At 44.4% G+C, this 20,347-nt stretch overlaps 1 protein-coding gene across 1 annotated transcript in view; it reads left to right on the forward strand.

Annotated features, from left to right (window-relative positions):
• CLSTN2 (calsyntenin 2) overlaps positions 1-20,347 on the forward strand; it is a 470,509-nt gene that overhangs the window by 367,086 nt on the left and 83,076 nt on the right. The window contains exons 3-4 of the mRNA XM_060196589.1: positions 18,265-18,460; positions 20,027-20,235. Coding sequence (XP_060052572.1) covers positions 18,265-18,460; positions 20,027-20,235 — 405 coding nt within the window. The remainder of the gene's footprint in view (positions 1-18,264; positions 18,461-20,026; positions 20,236-20,347) is intronic.

Genomic DNA, 20,347 nt, shown 5'->3' on the forward strand with positions numbered 1-20,347 from the left:
CAGAAGTTTCCATCTTCTTTATGGGCAGTGCTGATGGCAGGTAGGCTTGAGTGTGGATGGTAATAGTCACCTCTACAAAAGAGAACAAACCCTTCTGTTTTCCAAAAGCAAATTATGGGTGGTGGCTGTTGTATCTACTGTTGGCAAATACTGCTATCTCTGTCCTTCCATTTTCCACATCTTTTCACAGCAATTCGTCTTAATCATTCTCCAGGCCTGTTGTCTTGGGGGGTGGAAGTAAGGAGTAGTGTTTTTCTATGTTTGTGGGTGTTACTGTGAGCAGGTCCACTCACTGGGGTCGTTCAGCCACATCAGAAGCAGAACCTTGTAGCAGCACAATTTGTAACAACCCAAACCTGGAAGCAATCCAGGTATCCAACAACAGACAAATGGCTGAGAAATTTGTGGTCTGTATACACAATGGAATACTACTCAGCTGTCACCTTCCTCACCTCATCTTGGATGGACCTTGACGGAATCTTGTGAAGTGAGATCAGCCAGGAGCAGAAGGATGAATATGGGATGATCTCACTCATGGGCAGAAGTTGAGAAATAAGAACAGAAGGAGAAACACAAAGCAAAACTTGGATTGCAATTGTTGTACTGCACCAAAGTAAAGCACTGGGAAAGGGTGGAGTACTTTTGGGTTCTGATGCACTATGGTGGAGGAAGACCGAGGCTGGAGATGAGAGTGTCTTGCAGAAAACTGGGAGTCAGGCAGTATCACAGAAGGTAAAGTGCAGGTGGTGCAAAGTACAAGGACTGGGGTAATGATCCTGGTTCAAGCCCCCGGCTCTCCATCTGCAGGGGAGTTGCTTCACAGGCAGTGAAGCAGTTCTGCAGATGTCTATCTTTCTCTCCCCCTCCGTCTTCCCCTCCTCTCTCCATTTCTCTCTGTCCTATCCAACGATGACGACATCAATAACAACAATAATAACTACAGCAATAAAAAACAAGGGCAACAAAAAGGGAATAAATAAATATTTTAAAAAGAAAACTAGGAAATTTTACACATATACCAACAGCTGTATTATTTGTAAACCATTAATCTCCCCAATAAAAAAGCAAATAAATAAAGCAGAACCTTGGAAGTCCCTTTCCTTCTGCTTTTCACACCCCAGATGTTCTTTTTCCCACTTGTGGGAAGTCAGCATAGTATACTACCTTTGCGTGAATTTGAATCAAGCTCATTAGAAAATGCGATGTAGTAATGTGACTTTATATGGGATCTACAACTAGTCAGTAAAATCATTATTTCATTCTTATACTACAAGTGGACATTCCTGCATTTCATAAAAAGGACTTTTTTTTTTTTTCTTGTGGCCCGGGAGGTGGTGCAGTGGAAAAGCATAGGACTTGCAAGTTTGATGCCTGGCTGCCTGTGCCAGAGTAATACCCTGGCTCTCTCTCATAAATGACAGACCTCTTGCTTTTTCTTCTCTTTCATTTTCTCTTCTCTTCTCTCTTCCTTGTATTTGTGATGCTGAAAATCATCTACAAAATAGTAAGCTCTCAGGGCTACAGTTTCACATTGCACCCACTCCCAAAAGATCTGAGCTCCCTTTACCTGATAACCATCACAGTTTGCACAAAGTCTGAGGCACAGCTTGGTGTTTTTTTTTTTTTTTTCAAGTTTGTATCCTTTAATTCTCTGTATTCCACTCATGAGTGAAGAACATCCAGTAGTTGTCTTTTCCCTCTTACTTCACTAAACATATCACTTCTATTCCATCCATTCTGTCCCCAGTGCACAATATCATGTTTTGAAACTGCAGATTATTAGTCCAGTGAGTGTGTCTCCCCTGACTTCTTTATCCATTCATCTGCGGAAGAGCATTTAAGGTGCTTCCATGCCTTCTTTACTGTGCATGGTGCAGCTGTAATGTAAAGATACATGTATCCCTTCAAACTAGCATTTTTTGGTCCTTTGGATATGTTTCTAAGAGTGGTCTTGCTGGATCATAAAGTGTTTCCTGTTTTCTGTAGGATCCACCGTGGTTTTAAATGGGATGGTGGTAGTATTTTTGTTTATTCATACATTTAACATGACTTTAGTTGTTGAACCATCAGGGCCCTCTGTGACTAGAATGCTAGATTTCTCCTTTGTTTCTATGTTGAGGAGGAAAGATTCAAGCTTCAGGTTGATTTCCTAGTGTGGCATATGGCAATATAGTAGTATTAATACCTGGGAGGTATAGAGCCTAGCTGAAATGTTATAGCTATACCTAGAATGTTCTAGCATATACCCAGCAAGAGTCATTTCCCTCTGTGCACTCAATGGGGTCAGAGCACTTTCCCTGTGAACCTGTATCTGCCTCTGTTTGTGAATCTACTTTAGGAGATGAAATCCCAGCAAACTCTTTGTATGACTTTCCCCAAAGAAAGGGAAAGAGAGAATATACTAAGTCACCAATCACTTCATTTCTCTGCCACACAGGTGAGTCCTTGTGAGCACCCTGGTTCTTTGGGAGGAGGAGTTAGGCCACCAATGACTGATGATCACTGTTGGTCTTTGGTCCCAGAATACTCTCTCTTTCCTTCTTTGTCCAGTGTACACATGCATGTGCACCCACATTTAGCCAAAGAGATTTCTTACAGAATGCCCAGCTTTAGTCTAATGAGATTTGGTGTGTTCTTTTTTTTTTTTTTTTTGCTTTGAGGGGGATTGATGTTTGAGCTTGCTACTCCACCATGGTCAAACCTGTGAAGTCACAAAAAGTAAATATTTTAAATAAAAAATATACAAGAGGGGCCAGATGGTGGTGCACCTGGTCAACTGCATGTATTACCATGCACAAGGCACAGGATTCAAGCCCTTAGTCCCCACCTGCAGGGAGAAAGCTTCAGAAGTAGTGAAGCAGCACTGCAGGTGTCTCTCTAACTCTCCCTCCTTCTTAATTTCTTTCTGTTCTATTAAAATAAAGTTAAAAATAAATAAAGAATAGGAAAGCTTCCAGTGGAGGGGATAGGATATGGAACTCTAGTGGTGGGAAATGTGTGGAATTGTACCACTCTTATCCTATGGTTTTGTTGATACTTGCTATTTTATAAATAAATTAAATTTAAAAAGGAAAAATATGAATAAATAAATTGTGACACCTCCCTTAAAAAATGATAAACAAGAAAGGCAAAATTTTCCATTCTTAAGGACTACCCATTATCAATTCTGATAATTAAATAATAGACTAGAGTCCTGTTGCCACAAGACCATAGCTAATATTTTATTCATTTATGTATAAAGTTTTCTTAATTCTGGGAGGGAGGGGAAGGGAGAGAGGGGGACAGAGTACATCTCAGCTCTGGCTTGAAGTGGCTGTGGAGGGGGCGGGGGCGACTGGACCTGTCAAGGGTCTCATACATAGTGCCTGGTGCTCTAAACAGCTGAGCTCCTTCCTCAGCACTGACCATTTTTTAAAAGCCCTTTGTGAATACACACTCCTGAATTTCTACAAGTGATTATTATTGTCATTATGTAAATATTCACTCACATTAACATTTTAAAATATTTTTGCCCTATAACAATGCCATTTAAGCAGTCATTAAGAGGTACTGCTAATTCAAGGCCTGACAATCAACACTTTGAGGACTTGAAATAAATTTAGTTTAATCGTCTGCAGCAGGCCAAATGGGAAATTGGTTTAAGAGAGAACATTATCCTAAATATTAAGACTAATACCAGGAATTTACAATCAGGAATCAGGATAGTGCTGTAGTTCTCAGAGAGTTCATCCTCTCAACCTTTGTTTCCCTAGAAAATTCACCTTTAATAATAGATTCTATTAAGTGTGTAATGCAGTAGAACATAATTCAGTCCACACACAGTTACACATTTTTAGTAAATACATTGAAAAAGTAGAAGGAACTGGTGAAATTAATTTTAATAATGTATGTTGTGTAAACAAAAGCATTCAATATTATCATTTCAAGCTGCGATCAAATAGAAAACTGCTAATGAGATAGTTTGCATCGTCTCCCATAAAAGGTGTCTTTCAAAGCTGGTGAATATATTACACTTAGGAGACATATTTGGGCTCTACATATTCCTTAAAAATACATTATCTGGGGGAGGGGCTAGGCGACGGCACACCTTGTTAAGTGCACACGTTATAGTGCACCAGGATCCAGGTTCAAGTCCCTGGTTCCTACCTTCAGGAGGAAAGCTTCACAAGTGATGAAGCAGGGCTGCAAGTATTTTTCTGTCTCTTTCCCTGTCTATCTCCTTCTCCCCTCTCAATTTCTGTCTCTATCCAATAAAAAAATAAATAAGTAAATAGCTTAAAAAATACTATCGGGGGCCAGGTGGTGGCGCATACATGTTACAACACATAAGGACCAAGGTTCAAGTCCCTGTTCTCCGCCTGCAGGGAGAAAGCTTCACAAGTAGTGAAGTAGTGATGCAGATGTCTCTCTCTGTCTCTCTCCCTTGCTATTTTCCCCATCCCTCTCGATTTCTCTCTGTCTCGATCCAACAAATGAAATATAAAGAAATACATATCTGTATTTAGACGTTATATCATTTCTAGTTAAGGACAAGCAAAATAGCTCACTGTGTCTTACCATGCATGTGACCCAGGGTCAAATCACCCATAGCAGAGTGTCCCAACACTGGAGGAAGCTCAAATGTTGTGGTGTTTTTTTTTTCTCTCTCTCTCTCTATCTCTAAAAATTAGTCCCAGTCATTTTTGGGAAAGCTGCATGAGACCGTGGATAATAAGACATATATAGTTAGACAAAAAGTATTCATCTATCCAAACATACTAGAAACTTGTCCAGTGATTGAACTGTGTATCTTTTCGTAAATCCATGTTTTAAATGGTAGAATGTTATTAAATAGAATTAAAATCCAGGTTTTGGAGCAACCACATTTCCAGAGTTCAGGAGGCACACTGTGCCTAGTAACACATGCGCTGGGAGGCACAAAAGCACTCAGCAGATACCCTCTGATGAGCATGGCAGCCCACCCTGTGCCTACTGGACTCCTCAGAAAACCTTCCTGATGATTACTTCCATGCCTTCACTCAGAGTTGTTCTCCTTGACAAAGTGGGTGGGGACAAACAAGACTCCAGGCAGATTAACTAGGATGGCAGGGTCTGTAAGGAAAACACATCTTCTTCTTCTTCTTCTAGCGTTTGCCCTTCTTCTGTAGCCAGTCAACAGCGTCAGGTTGAGCCTGATGTAAACTTTCGAGACCTCCTTTGAATCTGGAGAGGTGGCAGTCGTTGACTATGTGGGTCATAGTCTGTCTGGAGCCGCAGGGGCAGTTCGGGTCATCTCTGGCTCCCCAGCGATGGAACATAGCGGCGCACCGGCCATGGCCTGTTCGATAGCGATTGAGGAGGGCCCAATCATAACGTGCTAGGTCAAAGCCGGGTTGACGCTTGCAGGGGTCTGTGATGAGGTGTTTGTTCTTTGCCTCAGCTGACTGCCAACTCTGTTTCCAAAAGACTGGAACAGAGAAGTTCAGTGTAGGCGTAGGGGACCAGATTGGGTGACGAGACGTCAAGCGTTGGACAGGGTGGGCGAAGATATCCGCGTATATTGGCAGGTCCGGTCGAGCGTAGACGTGGGAAATGGACTTAGATGATGCCGCATCCCAACGAATATCTGGCGGGGCGATGTTGCTAAGAACTGGCAGCCATGGAACCGGGGTGGAATGGATGGTTCCAGAAATTATCCTCATGGAGGAATATAGTTTGGAATCGACCAAGTGGACATGGGGGCTACGGAACCATACTGGGGCACAGTATTCTGCAGTGGAATAGCATAATGCCAGAGATGATGATCGTACTTTGGAAGCGCTCGCACCCCATGAGGAGCTGGCCAGTCTTACAATGATGTTATATTCCTCGCGCCCACCTTTGCTGCAGTTTTTATGAGATGTTCGTGAAATGACAGAGTGCGATCGAGAGTAACGCCAAGATAGACTGGCTGGGCTTCATGCCGGATTCTCGTATCGCCAAGCTGCACATTAAGCTCACGTGAGGCTGAGGCATGGTGTAGATGGAAAACAGATGATACCGTTTTTGCAGTGCTAGGGATTAGTCGCCATTTTTTACAGTAATCAGATATCAGAGACATGTCTTTCGTGAGTGTTTCCTTGAGGATGTCGAACTTGGATGCCTGAGTTGCACAGCAGATGTCATCGGGTAGATGAACTTCCTTGAAGAAGTTTCTGGGAGGTCATTGATGTAAATATTAAATAGCGTAGGAGCCAGAACAGAGCCCTGGGGGAGGCCACTTGAGACAAGTCTCCATCTGCTAGACTTGTCACCCAGATGCACCCGGAATCTTCTGTTTTGGAGAAGAAACGATATAGTGTTGGCCACCCATGGAGGCAGGCATCTTGAGATCTTGACTAGGAGACCATGGTGCCAGACCGTGTCATTGGCTGCTGTGAGATCAACAAAGACAGCACCTGTCTTTAAATTCTTCTGGAATCCATTTTCAATGTAAGTTGAGAGGGCCAGGGCTTGTTCGCAGGTAGATCTTCCTGGGCAGAAACCAGCTTGGGCGGGTGATAGAAATTTCTCTGTAAGAGGAGAAATACGTGACAGAAGCAGCTTCTCAAGGAGTTTGTAACACACGGAGAGGAGAAAAATTGGTCTATAGCTGGCAGCCAGTGTTTAACTAGGATGGCAGGGTCTGTAAGGAAAACACATCTTAATAAGGTGCTAGTAAAACCTGAGAGGATGGTGAGGTTAAGGCTTTAAAAAAAAAAAGGAGGGGGAGGGAGCTGTATGGTGGCACACCTGGTTGAGCATACAAGGACCTGGGTTCAAGTCCCCAGTCCCAGCCTACAAGGGCAAAGCTTCATAAGTGGTGAAACAGAACTAGAGGTTTCTCTCTGTCTCTCTCCTTATTTCCCATTCCCTCTCAATTTCTCTCTCTTTTTAATCTAGAGTTTTAAAAAATATCATGTAACTCTTAGCTGGAGTTCAGTGTCAGAGACATCACAGGCACCTGCAGAAGAAGATAAGGAGATAAAAGAGAGAATATATATATATATATATATATATATATGTAATTTGGGCAGGAGATGGTGGCAGTGGTACACCCAATAGAACAGACATGTTACAGTGCACAAGGACCCAGGTTCAAGCCCCCAGTCCCTACCTGCATAGGAGAAGCTCCATGAGTAGTGAAGTAGGGATACAGGAGCCTAAGTCTCTCTCTCTCTCTCTCTCTCTCTCTCTCCCTTCCCTCTCAATCTCTCTGTCTTTGTCAAAAATTAAAAAGAAGAAATGTATGTATGGGGAAAGGAGCAAGATGAAGTCTGTAACACTTCCTTATTAGTGGATGGATTTTCACCCTCTGATTGGCTCAACCTTACAGCCTCACAGGAAGGACCCTCCCTTTGGGACAATGAATGAAAGGGCACAGGAAGTGACTTAGGAGATGGCACAGTGGCTGGGGAGCATCAGACTTAATAACATAGGGACCTGAGTTCTAGCCCCAGCAATGCCAGTGTGCCAGAGTGATGTTCCTGTTCCTCCCTCCCCCCCCCATGTTGATAAATTCAAAATTTAAAAAGTAAAACCAAAGAGCACACAAAGAGATTCCAAAGATGATACCTGCCAGCAAAATCTTCTGCTTCTGTTTGGATATTTAGTTCTCCCCTGATTACTTGAGTATGTTGTAATATCTACCCCTTTTGTCCTCAGAACTCATCAGCACTTAACTAATCTCCAACACACTGAATTTGTGTCTTTATGTTGGTTCTGCAACCCAGTGTGAGCCTCTAGAGAAGAGATACTAAGGTTTAGTTTTCTGAGGACATCAGCACTCTTCTGGATCCCTTCCCACAGGATGTAGGTACTCCCCAGACTTGTGCTGCTAGAGGTAATTGGGTAGTGATGAAAGGTCATTAAATTTCTATTTTAGTGTTGTATTTATTTATTTTAATAAGAGAGATATAGTGGAGAGGGAAGAGAGACCAAAGCACTGCTCAACTCTGGTTTAAAATAGTTGCTGGTGATTAAACCTGGGACCTCAGAGCCTCAGGCATCAAAAGTTCTTTGCATAATCACTATGCTGTCTTCCCAGCCCCAGGCTGGGAAACTTCCCACTCCCCACATTGTTTTAATAGCCAGTCTTTTCCAGTTAGATCCTGGTGAGGGATGTGGGGTGGGTCTGAATTAATACCCAACAGCCTTGGGCAAAGAGGAGTCCTTCCTTTTAAAAAGCAAATGCTTGGGGCTGGGGAGATAGCTTAGTGCAAAAAGCTTTCATGCCTGAGGCTTCAAAGTCCCAAATTCAATCCCCAGTACTACCTTGCACCAGTGTTAAGCAGTGCTCTGGTTCAAAAAAGAGAACTATGGTAGTTATCTTTGGGAGGCTGGAGGGTAGGAATACACAATTCTGATGGTGGGTATGGTGTGGAAATATAGGCTGTATTCTCACAATCATATGAACTACTATATGAATCACAAATAAAGAAATTTTTAAAAAAGAAAAAAATTATGGATATGGGGAAAAACAATGGTGATGCAAAAAGATGTTTTAATGGCTGTGGCTCTATAATTCAAAGGCTCAATCCCAGTGCCACTATAAACCAGAGTTGAGCAGTGCTCTGGTGTATCTCATCCCTACTTTCTTTCTTTCTGTCTCTGTATATATCTCTCTCACTAAAACAAAATATATATTGTTCTGTTGGCAGTGAGAAAGGGATTCATTCTCATCTGCTAATTGCATCCATGCCAGCTACTGTTGGGATCCTAAAGGTTTCAAGCATCCTCTAGGAAAATATTAAAGCTTGGGTCCTTGAGGTGTTGGTCATTGTCCTGTTAGATCTGGTATCCTAGGTTCCACCCTCCTCCCATGCCTGCTGGCACTGTGGATACCTGTGAATCAGTCATTGGGGCCTGGATGAGAGGCATCCTGCCCAGGGGCACAGTGAGGGAGCATACAGTTCTCCCTACCCTCCCCCCCATGGCTTTCTGTGGATCCCTGCATCAGCTGTCAATGACAGTGAAGACACAGAGCTTTCCCCAAAGCACTCCCTGTCTAAATTCTCATTGTAGACTGGTTTTATTTTGAATGGAACATGGCTACCATCCAAGAGAGCTGGCTTTGTGTCCATTTTACAGATGGTGAAATGAGATGTACCAAGGTGAGATTTTCAGGGTCTTGGAGCTGAGCAGTGAAGAGCCAAAGCTTGTTGGGACTGGATGGTGGTGCATTTTTGTACCTTGAGTCCTTCAACTCCAGACTATTAAAATCCAGACATAGCCAGCATTGCTCCCCTCTCCTCTTTTCTTCTCCTTCTCCTCCTCCTCTCTTTCTCTCTTTTTCTCTTCCTCTCTTTCATGGAGACAGAGAAGTCAGAGAGAGTGAAAGAGACTTCAGCACCAAAGCGACCTTCAAAGTAGTGGGGTGGGGGCAGAGCTAGAACCTGGGTCATACACTGTTGGTATGTTTCATATTGGTTTGGTCTCCTTCCCCCCACCTCTGGGAGAAACTGGTTTGGCCCTTGCTAGTTTTGCGCCTCTCTTTCTCCCCGCCCCCCAAACACTAACGACAATACACAAGGCAAAACAGTACACTATCCAACTGAGCTGTCTCACCAGTCCTCCAACATCTCTTCCAGTTCATCTTGACCCAATCCCTTGGGGACTTCTCCAGCTCCTTTCTGACAGTCGGTGTGCGTACTTTGTGTGTGTGTGTGTGTGTGTGTGTGTGTGTGTGTGTGTGTGTGTGTGTGTGTGTATCTTCCATACAAGAGCTCACTCAAAGAACACTGCCAAAAAAGAGAAAAGCACATTGCCTTCCTGATTCTTCAGCAACGTAGTACCTTTCCTGTGTCATTCCACAGGCATATTGCTGAGTTGATGTGATCTAAGCAAAAAGAGGCAGATAGAGTAAAAGAGGGGGAGTTGGGCGGTAGCACAGCAGGTTAAGCGCACATGGCACAAAGCACAAGGACCAGTGGAAGGATCCCAGTTCGAGCCCCCGGCTCCCCACCTGCAGGGGAGTCACTTCACAGGCGGTGAAGCAGGTTTGCAGATTTCTTTCTCCCCACCCCTTTGTCTTCCCCTCCTCTCTCCATTTCACGCTGTCCTATCCAATAACGACAACAACAATAATAACTACAACAATTTTAAAAAAGAGTAATAGAGGGGCCAGGTTGAGTGCACACCTTACAATGTGCAAGGACCCATGTTCAAGCCGCTGGCCCCCACCTGCAGTAGGGAAGGTTCATGAGAGGTGAAATAGTGCTGCAGGTGTCTCTCTGTCTCTTTCCCTCTCTATCTCTCCATTCCTCTGAATTTCAGAATGTCTCTATCCAATTAATTAATTAATAAAAATGTTTTAAGAAAGAGAGAGAGAGATCCCAGCACAGCACTGAAGCTTCCTTCAATACAGTAGGGACCTGGCTCAAACTTGGGTCATGCACATGGTAAAACAACACACTATTCAAGTAAGCTATTTTACTGGCGCTGCGAATATTTTAAATAACCCTTGTGCTCAGCCCTCAGAACTTTCTGCCAATGTCTGTGCCGGAGGACTGAGGAAGCAGCCAGGACAGATGGTGTTGTTCCCTACTGGAAGGGATTCTCCAATCTGGTGGAAAAATGATTCCAGGCTCTCTCATTTCCCTCAAACTGTAGGCCATGAACTTGAACTTGGACTTTAAAGATGTGCTACGTGCTGGGAAGCTGTTTCCCAAGGAGCCAGCACAGCCATTTCTGGCCAGATGTGGTAGGTGGGCTAGGGTGTGGGCAGTGGCACATGGGAAGCTTCACAAGTGGTAGAGCAGGACTTCAGGTGTCTCTCTCTCTAACTCGACTTTCTTTCTCTCTCAAAAATTAGAAATAAAAATAATAATGGCTGCCGGGAACAGCAGCCATTTCTCATGCTGGCACCAAACCCGAGTGGTAACATGGTAGAGAAAGAAAAGAAGTGCTTGAGAGACAGGCTTAGAGTAGGACAATTGAGACCTTTGACTTTTGCTCCATAAAGGCCAGACTCAGGCTAAACACATACACAGACCCATCCCGTTTCCCCTGCCCCCCATTAGGCAGGCCTGTTCCAAGATGCAAAATCCTTTTTTGTAATTTCTTTATTGGGGGATTAATGGTTTACAGTCAACACTGAAATACAATAGTTTGCACATGCATAACAAGTATAACATTTCCACATAACAATACAACCCCCACTAGGTCCTTCTCTGCCATCATGTTCCAGGACCTGAACCCTCTCCCCCTAGCCCCAGAGTCTTTTAATTTGGTGCAATACATCAACTCCAGTCCAAGATGCAAAATTCTAAAGAATTTTTGGATTACAGTGCAGTTATTGGCCAGAGAGAGGGGCAGTGGTGAGAGGGGTGTACCATGACAGAGAAAAGCAAGGTGCTTCAAGGAATCAAGTTGTTTAAGAACATGGGTGATACACTTTCAAAATATTTCTGACACCACTGTGATAACCACTTGCCACCTTCTTGGCTCTTGGGCACACACAGGGGTCTTGTTGAAGTGTGTGGTGTCCCTTCCATGTCACAGCCATCAGAAGAGCTCTGTACTCAATACCAAGAGTTTTGCATATGTGGTCCCACCTCATCTGGTCCCCCACTACTACTGCCATCAGTACCCTGCGGTAGCTGTCACTTCTGTCCCATCTTCCGGAGAAGAGGAAGGACACAGAAGTGCCCATGGCCAAGCAGGTGGTCAGTCACAGAGCTGGACACAAGCCCAGCCTGGATGGCTCCCGGGACAGATTGCTACTGTCAGGCTGACATGGAGATGCAGCAGTGAAGATTCTGCCCCCAGCACTATGCAGACACCAGGCTCTGTCTGCTAACTCACCCTCCAAATGCCCAGTGGAGACGTGCAAGTGAGAGGGATGCTCTGAGGTGGCACATTCTCCGGGAAGTGGTGGGAGCTTGGTTTTGAGCTGTGGGGTCTGGATAGGCATGGGAATGGGCTGTGCAGTCTGGATCGGCACTCTGGCTGCTGGATTACAGTGACAGCAAAGTTCACTTCGTTAAGTCTCTGTTCCCTTCCATCCTTCCACACTATGATTTTTGTCTCTATGGGCCAGAGCTATACAGAGTTCCTGTCTTACAAGTTGAATCTGAGAAACATTTGTAGGCATATTTTTTAATATATTTTTTATTATCTTTATTTATTTATTGGATAGAGATAGCCAGAAATCAAGAGAGATGGGGATGAGGGGCTCAAACCCTTGCACACTGTAACATGTACTAAATTAGATGCACTAACCCCTACTCCCCCAGGCATATTTATTAATACATGTCAGTATTGGAGTAATGAACAGTGCATGCTGACATACAGAACACTGCATAGCCAGGAATATTTCCACAACATGGGTGAAAGGCTGATGTGTAAGGTATCCAGTCTCCTGGGGCTGGGTAGTGGCACACCTGGTTGAGTGCACATGTTACAATGTGCAAGGACCTGGGTTTGGGCCCCTGATCCTCACCTGCAGGGGGAAAGCTTTGCTAGTGGTGAAGCAGTGCTGCAGGTGTCTCTTTGTCTCTCTTCCTCTCTATTACCCCCTTCCCTCTCAATTTCTGGCTGTCTCTGACCAATAAATAAAGACAATTTAAAAAAAATGGTTTTCAGGCTCCCCCACATCTAGCATGAGAGAAGTCACAGGATTCCATATGTGCTTCTGTTTGCAGTCTCTCCTGATACATTGTTTAGGTTGAAGTAAGTGGAGAAATTCAACCTCCCTGATGTTGGTAGCTGTAAAAAGGAGGAGAACTTGAGTCATATTTTCAGGCAGTTGCAGTTTTATTCTCTGATACTGCATGCCTCTGTAAGTAATAGTCCCTGAAAGGTTAGCTGCAATGAAGAATCTGAAGTCACACTAATGCACTTCTCCTTCTGTGCTGCTTCCAGGAATCAATCCCTCCCCTTTCCTGCATTATTATTTCAATGCAGAAGTGAAAGGGAATATGATGTGTTTATAGAAAAATCAGAAAGCCATTAATTTAATCATGTTTAAAATAGTATGTTTTCAGATAATTTAATTTTCACTATATACACACACACAGACACACACATATATTTTGCCACCAGAGCTAGTGCTGGGTCTTGGTGTCTGCACGATGACTCCACCATCCCTTATGATAAATTTTCTTTTCTATAGAGACAAAGAAATAGGGAGAGAGACAGGGAGAGACAGAAAGACACCTGCAGCCCAGCCTCAACACTCATGAAGCAGGTGGGGAGCAGGGTTTTGAAACCAGGTCTGTGTACATAGTAACATGTGCATTCTATAGAGTGAGCCACCGCCTGGGCCCACATGTTGATTTTGTCTGAATAGACATATCAAAATTCTTCTATGTCACATTCATTAATATAACCAACCACTCCCACAGGAAAGTGCTAACGAACTGGTAAATTGTCAAACTTACTATTGCAGACACACGTTTTCCAAAACTGTAGGTTCAGATTTGACCACTGACAACAAAAGTTTCTAGTCATTTTCCTCAGAGTGATAGATTGCTTCAAAAAGAAGTCTGTCACACACTCCAGTATGAATAAACATGGGTTGCCTGTCAGTCATTCTTTTAAGTGTCAAAGACATCCCATGGAAAAGGGCTCATTCACCTCCTATCTCTCTGTGGAACACAGGGGAACTTCGCTGCCCTTGGCCTCGCACAGCCACGTTATGTGCACTTCTCACCTTGTCATTCTGCGTGCTGATGATAAAGGTGGAATTTGGGACCGAGAGTTAGTAAATGTGCTACAGATTGTATTACAACATGAACTCGATTTTACTCAGTTATGTATTTATTTGTTTGTTTTCAGGAATATTGATTTTCTGTTTTTTTTTTAATTTTTATTATCTTTATTTATTTGATAGATACAGCTAGAAATTGAGAACGTAAAGGGGGAGATAGAGGGGGAGATAGAGAGGGAGCAGCTCTGCTTCACCACTGGCAAAGCTTTCCTCCTGCAGGTGCAGACCAGGGGCTCAAACCTGGATCCTTGCACACTGTAACATGTACACTCAACCAGATGTGCCACCACCCAGACCCTGAGTTTTTTTTCCTCTATTGGGGGATTAATGAGTGATTATAGTACAGTTGCTGGCAATAAGCCAAAATAAAGATGAATACAAGACAATCTTACTCATATGCAGAACTTAAACCAATAAGGACCAAAAGGGAAATCACAAAGTGAGCCTTGGAATAGGTGGGGTGTATTGAACCAAAGCAAAGAATTTTGGGGAAGGAAGGCAGGGAGAGGGCTGGGGAGACTTTAGAGTCCTGTTACATGATGTAGAAAAAGACCTAAGTTGGAGGTGAGAATGTTTTTTGCAAACTCCTATCACAGTGAGATGAGAAATTATATACATGTGTCAGCAACTGTCCTAGAATCATCATCATTATTATTTTACTATACATAACAGTAATAAATTCTCTGTGGTGAAGAATGCAACTAGATTCAGTTCTTGGCACAACAGATCGTTCCCTCAAGAAAGCCGGTCGGAAAGCAAGACTCTGGGGGGGGGGGTGCAGGACAACAGAGCACCTGTTCACTGGACAATTACCATGTGAAAGGATTCATCTTTGAGACCCTGCTCCCCACCTGCAGGGGGAATGTGTTCCAAGTGGTGAAGCTACCTCTCTCCTTCTATATCTCCTCCTCCTCTCTCAGTTTCTCTCAGTCCTATCATATAAAGAAAAGGAAAAAAGAAAAATGTTCTCAAACAGTGGTAGATTCCTTGTGTATGCACCAAGCCCCCAGTGAAACCCTAGCAGCAAAAAAGAAAGAGAGAAAGAAAGGAAGGAAGAAAGAAATAGAAAAGAAACCCTCGTGGCAATAAAATAAAAATTATAAAGAAAGACTCTGACGGTAATGTCTCTCAATGGAAGTTGCTCAGTCCAATCTCTCCAGCATATCACATTGCCAAGGCAGTGTTTTGGTTTTTTTGTTTTGTTTTAATTTTATTTATAAAAAGGAAACATTGACAAAAAACATAGGATAAGAGGGGTACAACTCCACACAATTCCCACCACCAGAACTCCATATCCCATCCTCTCCCTTGACATCCCTCCTATTCTTTATCCCTCTAGGAGTATGGACCCAGGGTCAGGTCATTATCCAGAAGGTGGAAGGTCTGGCTTCTGAAATTGCTTCCCCGCTGAACATGGGCATTGACAGGTTGATCCATACTCCCAGCCTGTCTCTCTCTTTCCCTAATGGGGCAGGGCTCTGGGGAAGCGGGGCTCCAGGACATATTGGTGGGGTCATCTGCCCAAGGAACTCTGGCTGGTATCATGGTAGCGTCTGGAACCTGGTGGCTGAAAAGAGTTAACATATAGAGCCAAATTGTTGTCTAATCATGAACCTAAAGGCTGGAATAGTTCAGATAAAAAGTTGAGGGGGTCTCCATTTTGTGGATAATTAATAGTCCTATTTTAGATATATTCCAAATGGCCCATGACTATACTAGTTTTTCTTGTTGTTGTTTGTTTTTAACTAGCTCTAGCAACAGGTACTTGACAGCCCGAGACAACTGGGTATGTCACTCGGATGCTGAGATATCAGATTATCTTATTAGTGATTCAGTAGTGGTTTATGAGATTGTAAGATTACAGAGGCAGAGTTCTACACTGCACCCAGTACTAAAATGCGACGCCCTCCTATGACAACCTCTGTAGTGCTCACAAAGACTTAGAGGCAGCTTGACTTCTTCTTATTCTCCCTTTCTTTCTTCCTCTTCTTCAAGTTCATGTGTTTCAATTCTCTATATTACATGTATGAGTGAAACTACCTGGTAGTTGTCTTTTTGAAAATATTTTATTTATTGTTATTATAATCATTTATTTTGAGTAGAGACAGAGAGAAGTTGAAAGGGAAGGGGGAGATACCCACAACACTGCTTCACCTCTTATGAAGCTTCCCTGACACCCTGCCCCACAGGTGGGGCCTGGGGGTTTGAACCCAGGTCCTTGTGTACCATAATGTGTTTGTTCAACCATGTGTGCCACCACCTGGTCTCTGGTAGTTGTCTTTAACCTCTTCATTTACTTCGCTAAGTATAATCACCTCCCATTTTTGTCCCAATGGATACATTATCATCTTTTCTTTCTTTCTTTTTTTTCTTTATGTCAAGAAGTATTCCATTGAGTTTAACAGAAAGCAATATGGATAATCATTGTCATAGACGTAGAAATATTGTATGATCCAGGAATCATTTATACAAAAGCATTTATATAAAAGAGTAAGAGAACACTAACTCAAAGAAGAGACATATGCACCCCTATGTTCACAGCTGTAGTATTCACAGTAGTCAAGTGGAAGCAGCCTAAATGATCAGTGACAGATGACTGGGACCTTCCTTTCACTACCTCTTTTGCAACTTGGGAAGTTCAGAGTTTGTTCTTTGATCGCATCCTAAGGAAAGACAGGAGAAAATTGAGAATTCTTATCATGATGTTTTATTGTAAGTGTGATGTATTATCGTTCCAAGTTCAGACTGGGAAATGTCCATCAAAGGCTGTGAATTACTGGAGGCCTCTCAAAAACGACAGTCTGCATGCTGGGCTTTGTGTGTGCAGCTTGGCTTTATCCTCTGCTGTGCAGTGGAAATGCCACACAACCAAACACACACACTTTGTTTCATTTTGTTTGTTTGTTTATGCATGATGAGTCCACTTCCGGTGGCCTGCTTTCTTTCTTTCTTCCTTAATTACTTTATTTATTGACAGAGAGGAGGAGGGAGAGGGGGAAGAGGGAGGAGAGAGATGGGGTGGGAGGGACCTGCTGCACTGCTTCACTGCTTTTACAACTTCCCTCCCTCAGGTAGAGACTGGGAGATTGAGCCCAGGTCATTGAACATGGTAATCTGTGTGCTCTGCTGGGAGTGTTACTGCTTTTGGCTTAGTGGAACAGAGAATGGATTGTGACAGCCTTCCCTTTCCCTATCCTCTCTGTCATCCCACCTGTGACTCTAGGCCCTGCACGGGTACTTACCTGTCTCTCCAGAAAGATGTCCTGTGCAATTCAATGGAAATGAACTCAGTAAAATAAAAACACATCACACAGAAGCTATACTTTACTCCCTGACCCCACTCACCTTCCTCCTGGTCCCCCCTCCACTCCTTTTCTGAGTCTTGCAAACTCCTCTAGTTGTGACCAAATGTTTTCAATAGAAAGCTACCCTCACCTTGCTTTGATTTAGCTTGACTCTTCAAAGAACCATGGTCTGCCTGAGCCTCACAATCCCCTTCTGCCCCAGAACCTCACTGTGTCTGCTGCCTACTGTTCTGATGCGGGCATTGCTGTGGGTGTGGCGGTCCATCCATTCAACCCCCACCATTTCAGACCAGCTGGCCAGCTACCTGGTCACCATGACAAGACTGACTCCTGGCCAAGTATAGGAGCAGTGAACCCTAACAATAACCCTGGTGGCAAAAAGAATAACAACATAGCACCTGTTCTGGTAGGTACATTGTGAACATTGAATAAGGTCACCTTCTTAAAGATGCAGAGTCCCATGCAGCAAAGTAGGGATAGAAAAGAGAAAGACATCCACAGCCACATGCAGTCAGGCCCTTGGGTAGAAAGGCCCTGGGCTTCCCTGCCCACCTTGCTTTTTAGCAGGTCCAGGGTTGGGCTTTCTGTGCTCAAACACACATGTTGAGGGATGCTGGTTTCTGGGCCCCTGGGCCCCATCCCCATCCCCATCCCGTGATGCTTGACCTTTAGTTGCATGCTTAGGTGTGCTTGTCCTCACTCTGCAGCTTCAAGCCAGATAGAGAGCAGATAGCATCTGAGCTCTGAGATATCCTGACATCTGCTCCCTCCCCAAAACTGTGATGAAAGGGAGGTGTGAGGGAGGATGGCTGGTGGAGAAGCAGTTTCAGCCAGTACTCAGGAGTTCCTGGTCCCATATGCCTTCCAGTGCCCTTCAGGACCATTCTTGTGTGGTGAGCAGAGGTCCCTATCCCCAAGCTGCCCCTCACACTTCCTCCAGTGTGGTGGAGGAGGGGAAGGAACCTGGGTCGCACACATGACAAGGCAGTGCACTAGCCAAGTGGGCGGCTTCGCAGGCCCTGTTTGTGTGTCTTTCTAACAAGTTCCCAGGGGAGAGGGGGATTCTCAAGCTGTTGTACAGACACCAAGCCTCCAGGTAGCTAGGATGCAGTTGACAGGAGGAAGGGGAAGGGTCATGGTTTGTGGTTCCTAACTGTGTCCCTAAAGAAGGTGGGTCTTCACTCTGACAGTTCATAGGACCTCCCACTCTCAGTGCAAACGCCAAACCCCCCCCCCCCCCATTTTTTGCAGGAGAGATCTGCGCCTTCAAGATCCATGGCCAGGAGCTACCATTTGAGGCTGTGGTGCTGAATAGGACGTCAGGTGAGGGCCGGTTGCGTGCACGGAGCCCCATCGACTGCGAGCTGCAGAAGGAGTTCACCTTCATCATCCAGGCCTACGACTGTGGTGCCGGGCCCCATGCCACCTCCTGGAAGAAGTCCCACAAGTGAGCGCCCCAGCCTACAACCCCAGCACCCCACCCTCCAGTTCCCTGTGCACCCAGCCTACACACAGCCCTAGGCATAGCTTGGGAGATTTCTGCACTCTGAGCACTGCACCCCATCCAGCCCACCCTCAGTGCTGAGCTCTGGGCCCACTGGGGAAGGCCCTGAGCCCCAAGCCCTCCTTGAAGAGAGGTGGGGACAGCCCCAGGGGCTCGGCCCTGACACCTGGTGCTCTCTGTCACAGCTCTTTACATTTGAGGTTGTGACTCTTTTCCATAAGAGATTTGGCTATGAATCTAGCGTGGAGTATTTAAAGAGTGTTTAATTTGAGGTCGAGTAGTGTCACACATGTACAAGGACCTGGTCCCCTACATGCAAAGGGAAAGTTTCACAAGTAGTGAAGCAGTACTGCAGGTATCTCTCTCCCTCTCTGTCCCCCATTTTCTCTCAACTTCACTCTGTCCTATCAAATAAAAGACAGAAAGAAAATAATCACCAGGAGCAATGGATTCATGAAGCCACAATGGAAAAAAAAAAAGTCGTTTAATTTGTTTTCAGTTGTTTATTTTTTTGAAAATAAGAGAATAGGAAGAGAGAGAGAGAGAGAGAAAGAGAGAGATTGCTCAGCTCTAGCATAAAATGGTGCCAGGGATTACACCTGTGTTCTCTGGGGCTTCCGGTACACAATTTAGTGCTCTAACAAGCTGAGTTATCTCACCAACCCAAGAGTACTTAAAGCATTATTGTTTTTTTTTTTTTAAGTTCTTTATTGTGGAATTAATGTTTTACATTTGGCAGTAAATACAATAGTTTGTACATGCAAAGCCTTATTGTTTCTATTAGGTTGTTTTTGTTTGGTTTTTTGATACTAGTGTTATGGTTGTGGCTTGGTGCCTTTGCTTTTTTTTTTTTTTTTAAGAGGCTGAAAAACAGAGCAATAGAGAGGAAGAGACACATACAGATAGAAGGAGTGGTACCACAGCTCCGCTCTACGGTTTTCCCCTACAAATCCTTTCAGATGGTAGTCATAGATGCAAACCTCATTCCTCCACATAGTAACGTGTGTGCTCTCCAGGGTAAAGCACTGCTTGGCCTTCTAAATCATCATCAAATATGCTGGGGATTGAACCTGGCACCTTGGAGTCTCAGGCATGAAAGTCTACTGCATAATCATTATGTTGTTTACCCAACCTGTTTTCTAAAGATATATTTATTAATGAGAGATGAAGAACACTAGAGCATCACATTCAATGCCAGGGATCAAACTGGGAACCTCATGCTTTAGAGTCCAGTTTTGTATCCACTGCACCACCCTCACCCCCTACCAGGCTGTAGGTACTTAAGGTCTTACTGTGTGAAGGAGTAAATGAACCAACCAAGGAAGAAAGGAAGGAATAAAAGAAAAGGATAGGGGAATACAGGGTGCTTCAGACTAGGTGATAAGGATAGCCACAGGATAGGAGGCATTCCTTAGGGGTACTTGCCCTGGGGCTTGAGTCTCATCCCTGGGAGGGGTTAGGGGTCACTGGACTTTCCATGAGCCCCTGTCCCTCCCTGTTTGGCAACAGGGCTGTGGTCCACATCCAAGTGAAGGATGTCAATGAGTTCGCCCCCACCTTCAAAGAGCCGGCGTACCGGGCGGTGGTGACAGAAGGCAAAATCTACGACAGCATCCTACAGGTAGAGGCGCTGGATGAGGACTGCTCCCCACAGTACAGCCAGATCTGCAGCTACGATATTGCTACGACTGACGTGCCTTTCGCCGTCGACAGAAATGGTGAGCAGACGCCAAGAAGGTCCCCGGAGTGGGGGGTGCCTCTTTTTCCCTCTCTCTCTCTCTCTTCTGTAGGTCCTCTCTCTCTCTCTCTCTTCTGTAAGACAAGTGCTGA

This window comes from Erinaceus europaeus, chromosome 1 (genome assembly GCF_950295315.1).
Source record: "Erinaceus europaeus chromosome 1, mEriEur2.1, whole genome shotgun sequence".
Taxonomy (NCBI): Eukaryota; Metazoa; Chordata; class Mammalia; order Eulipotyphla; family Erinaceidae; genus Erinaceus; species Erinaceus europaeus.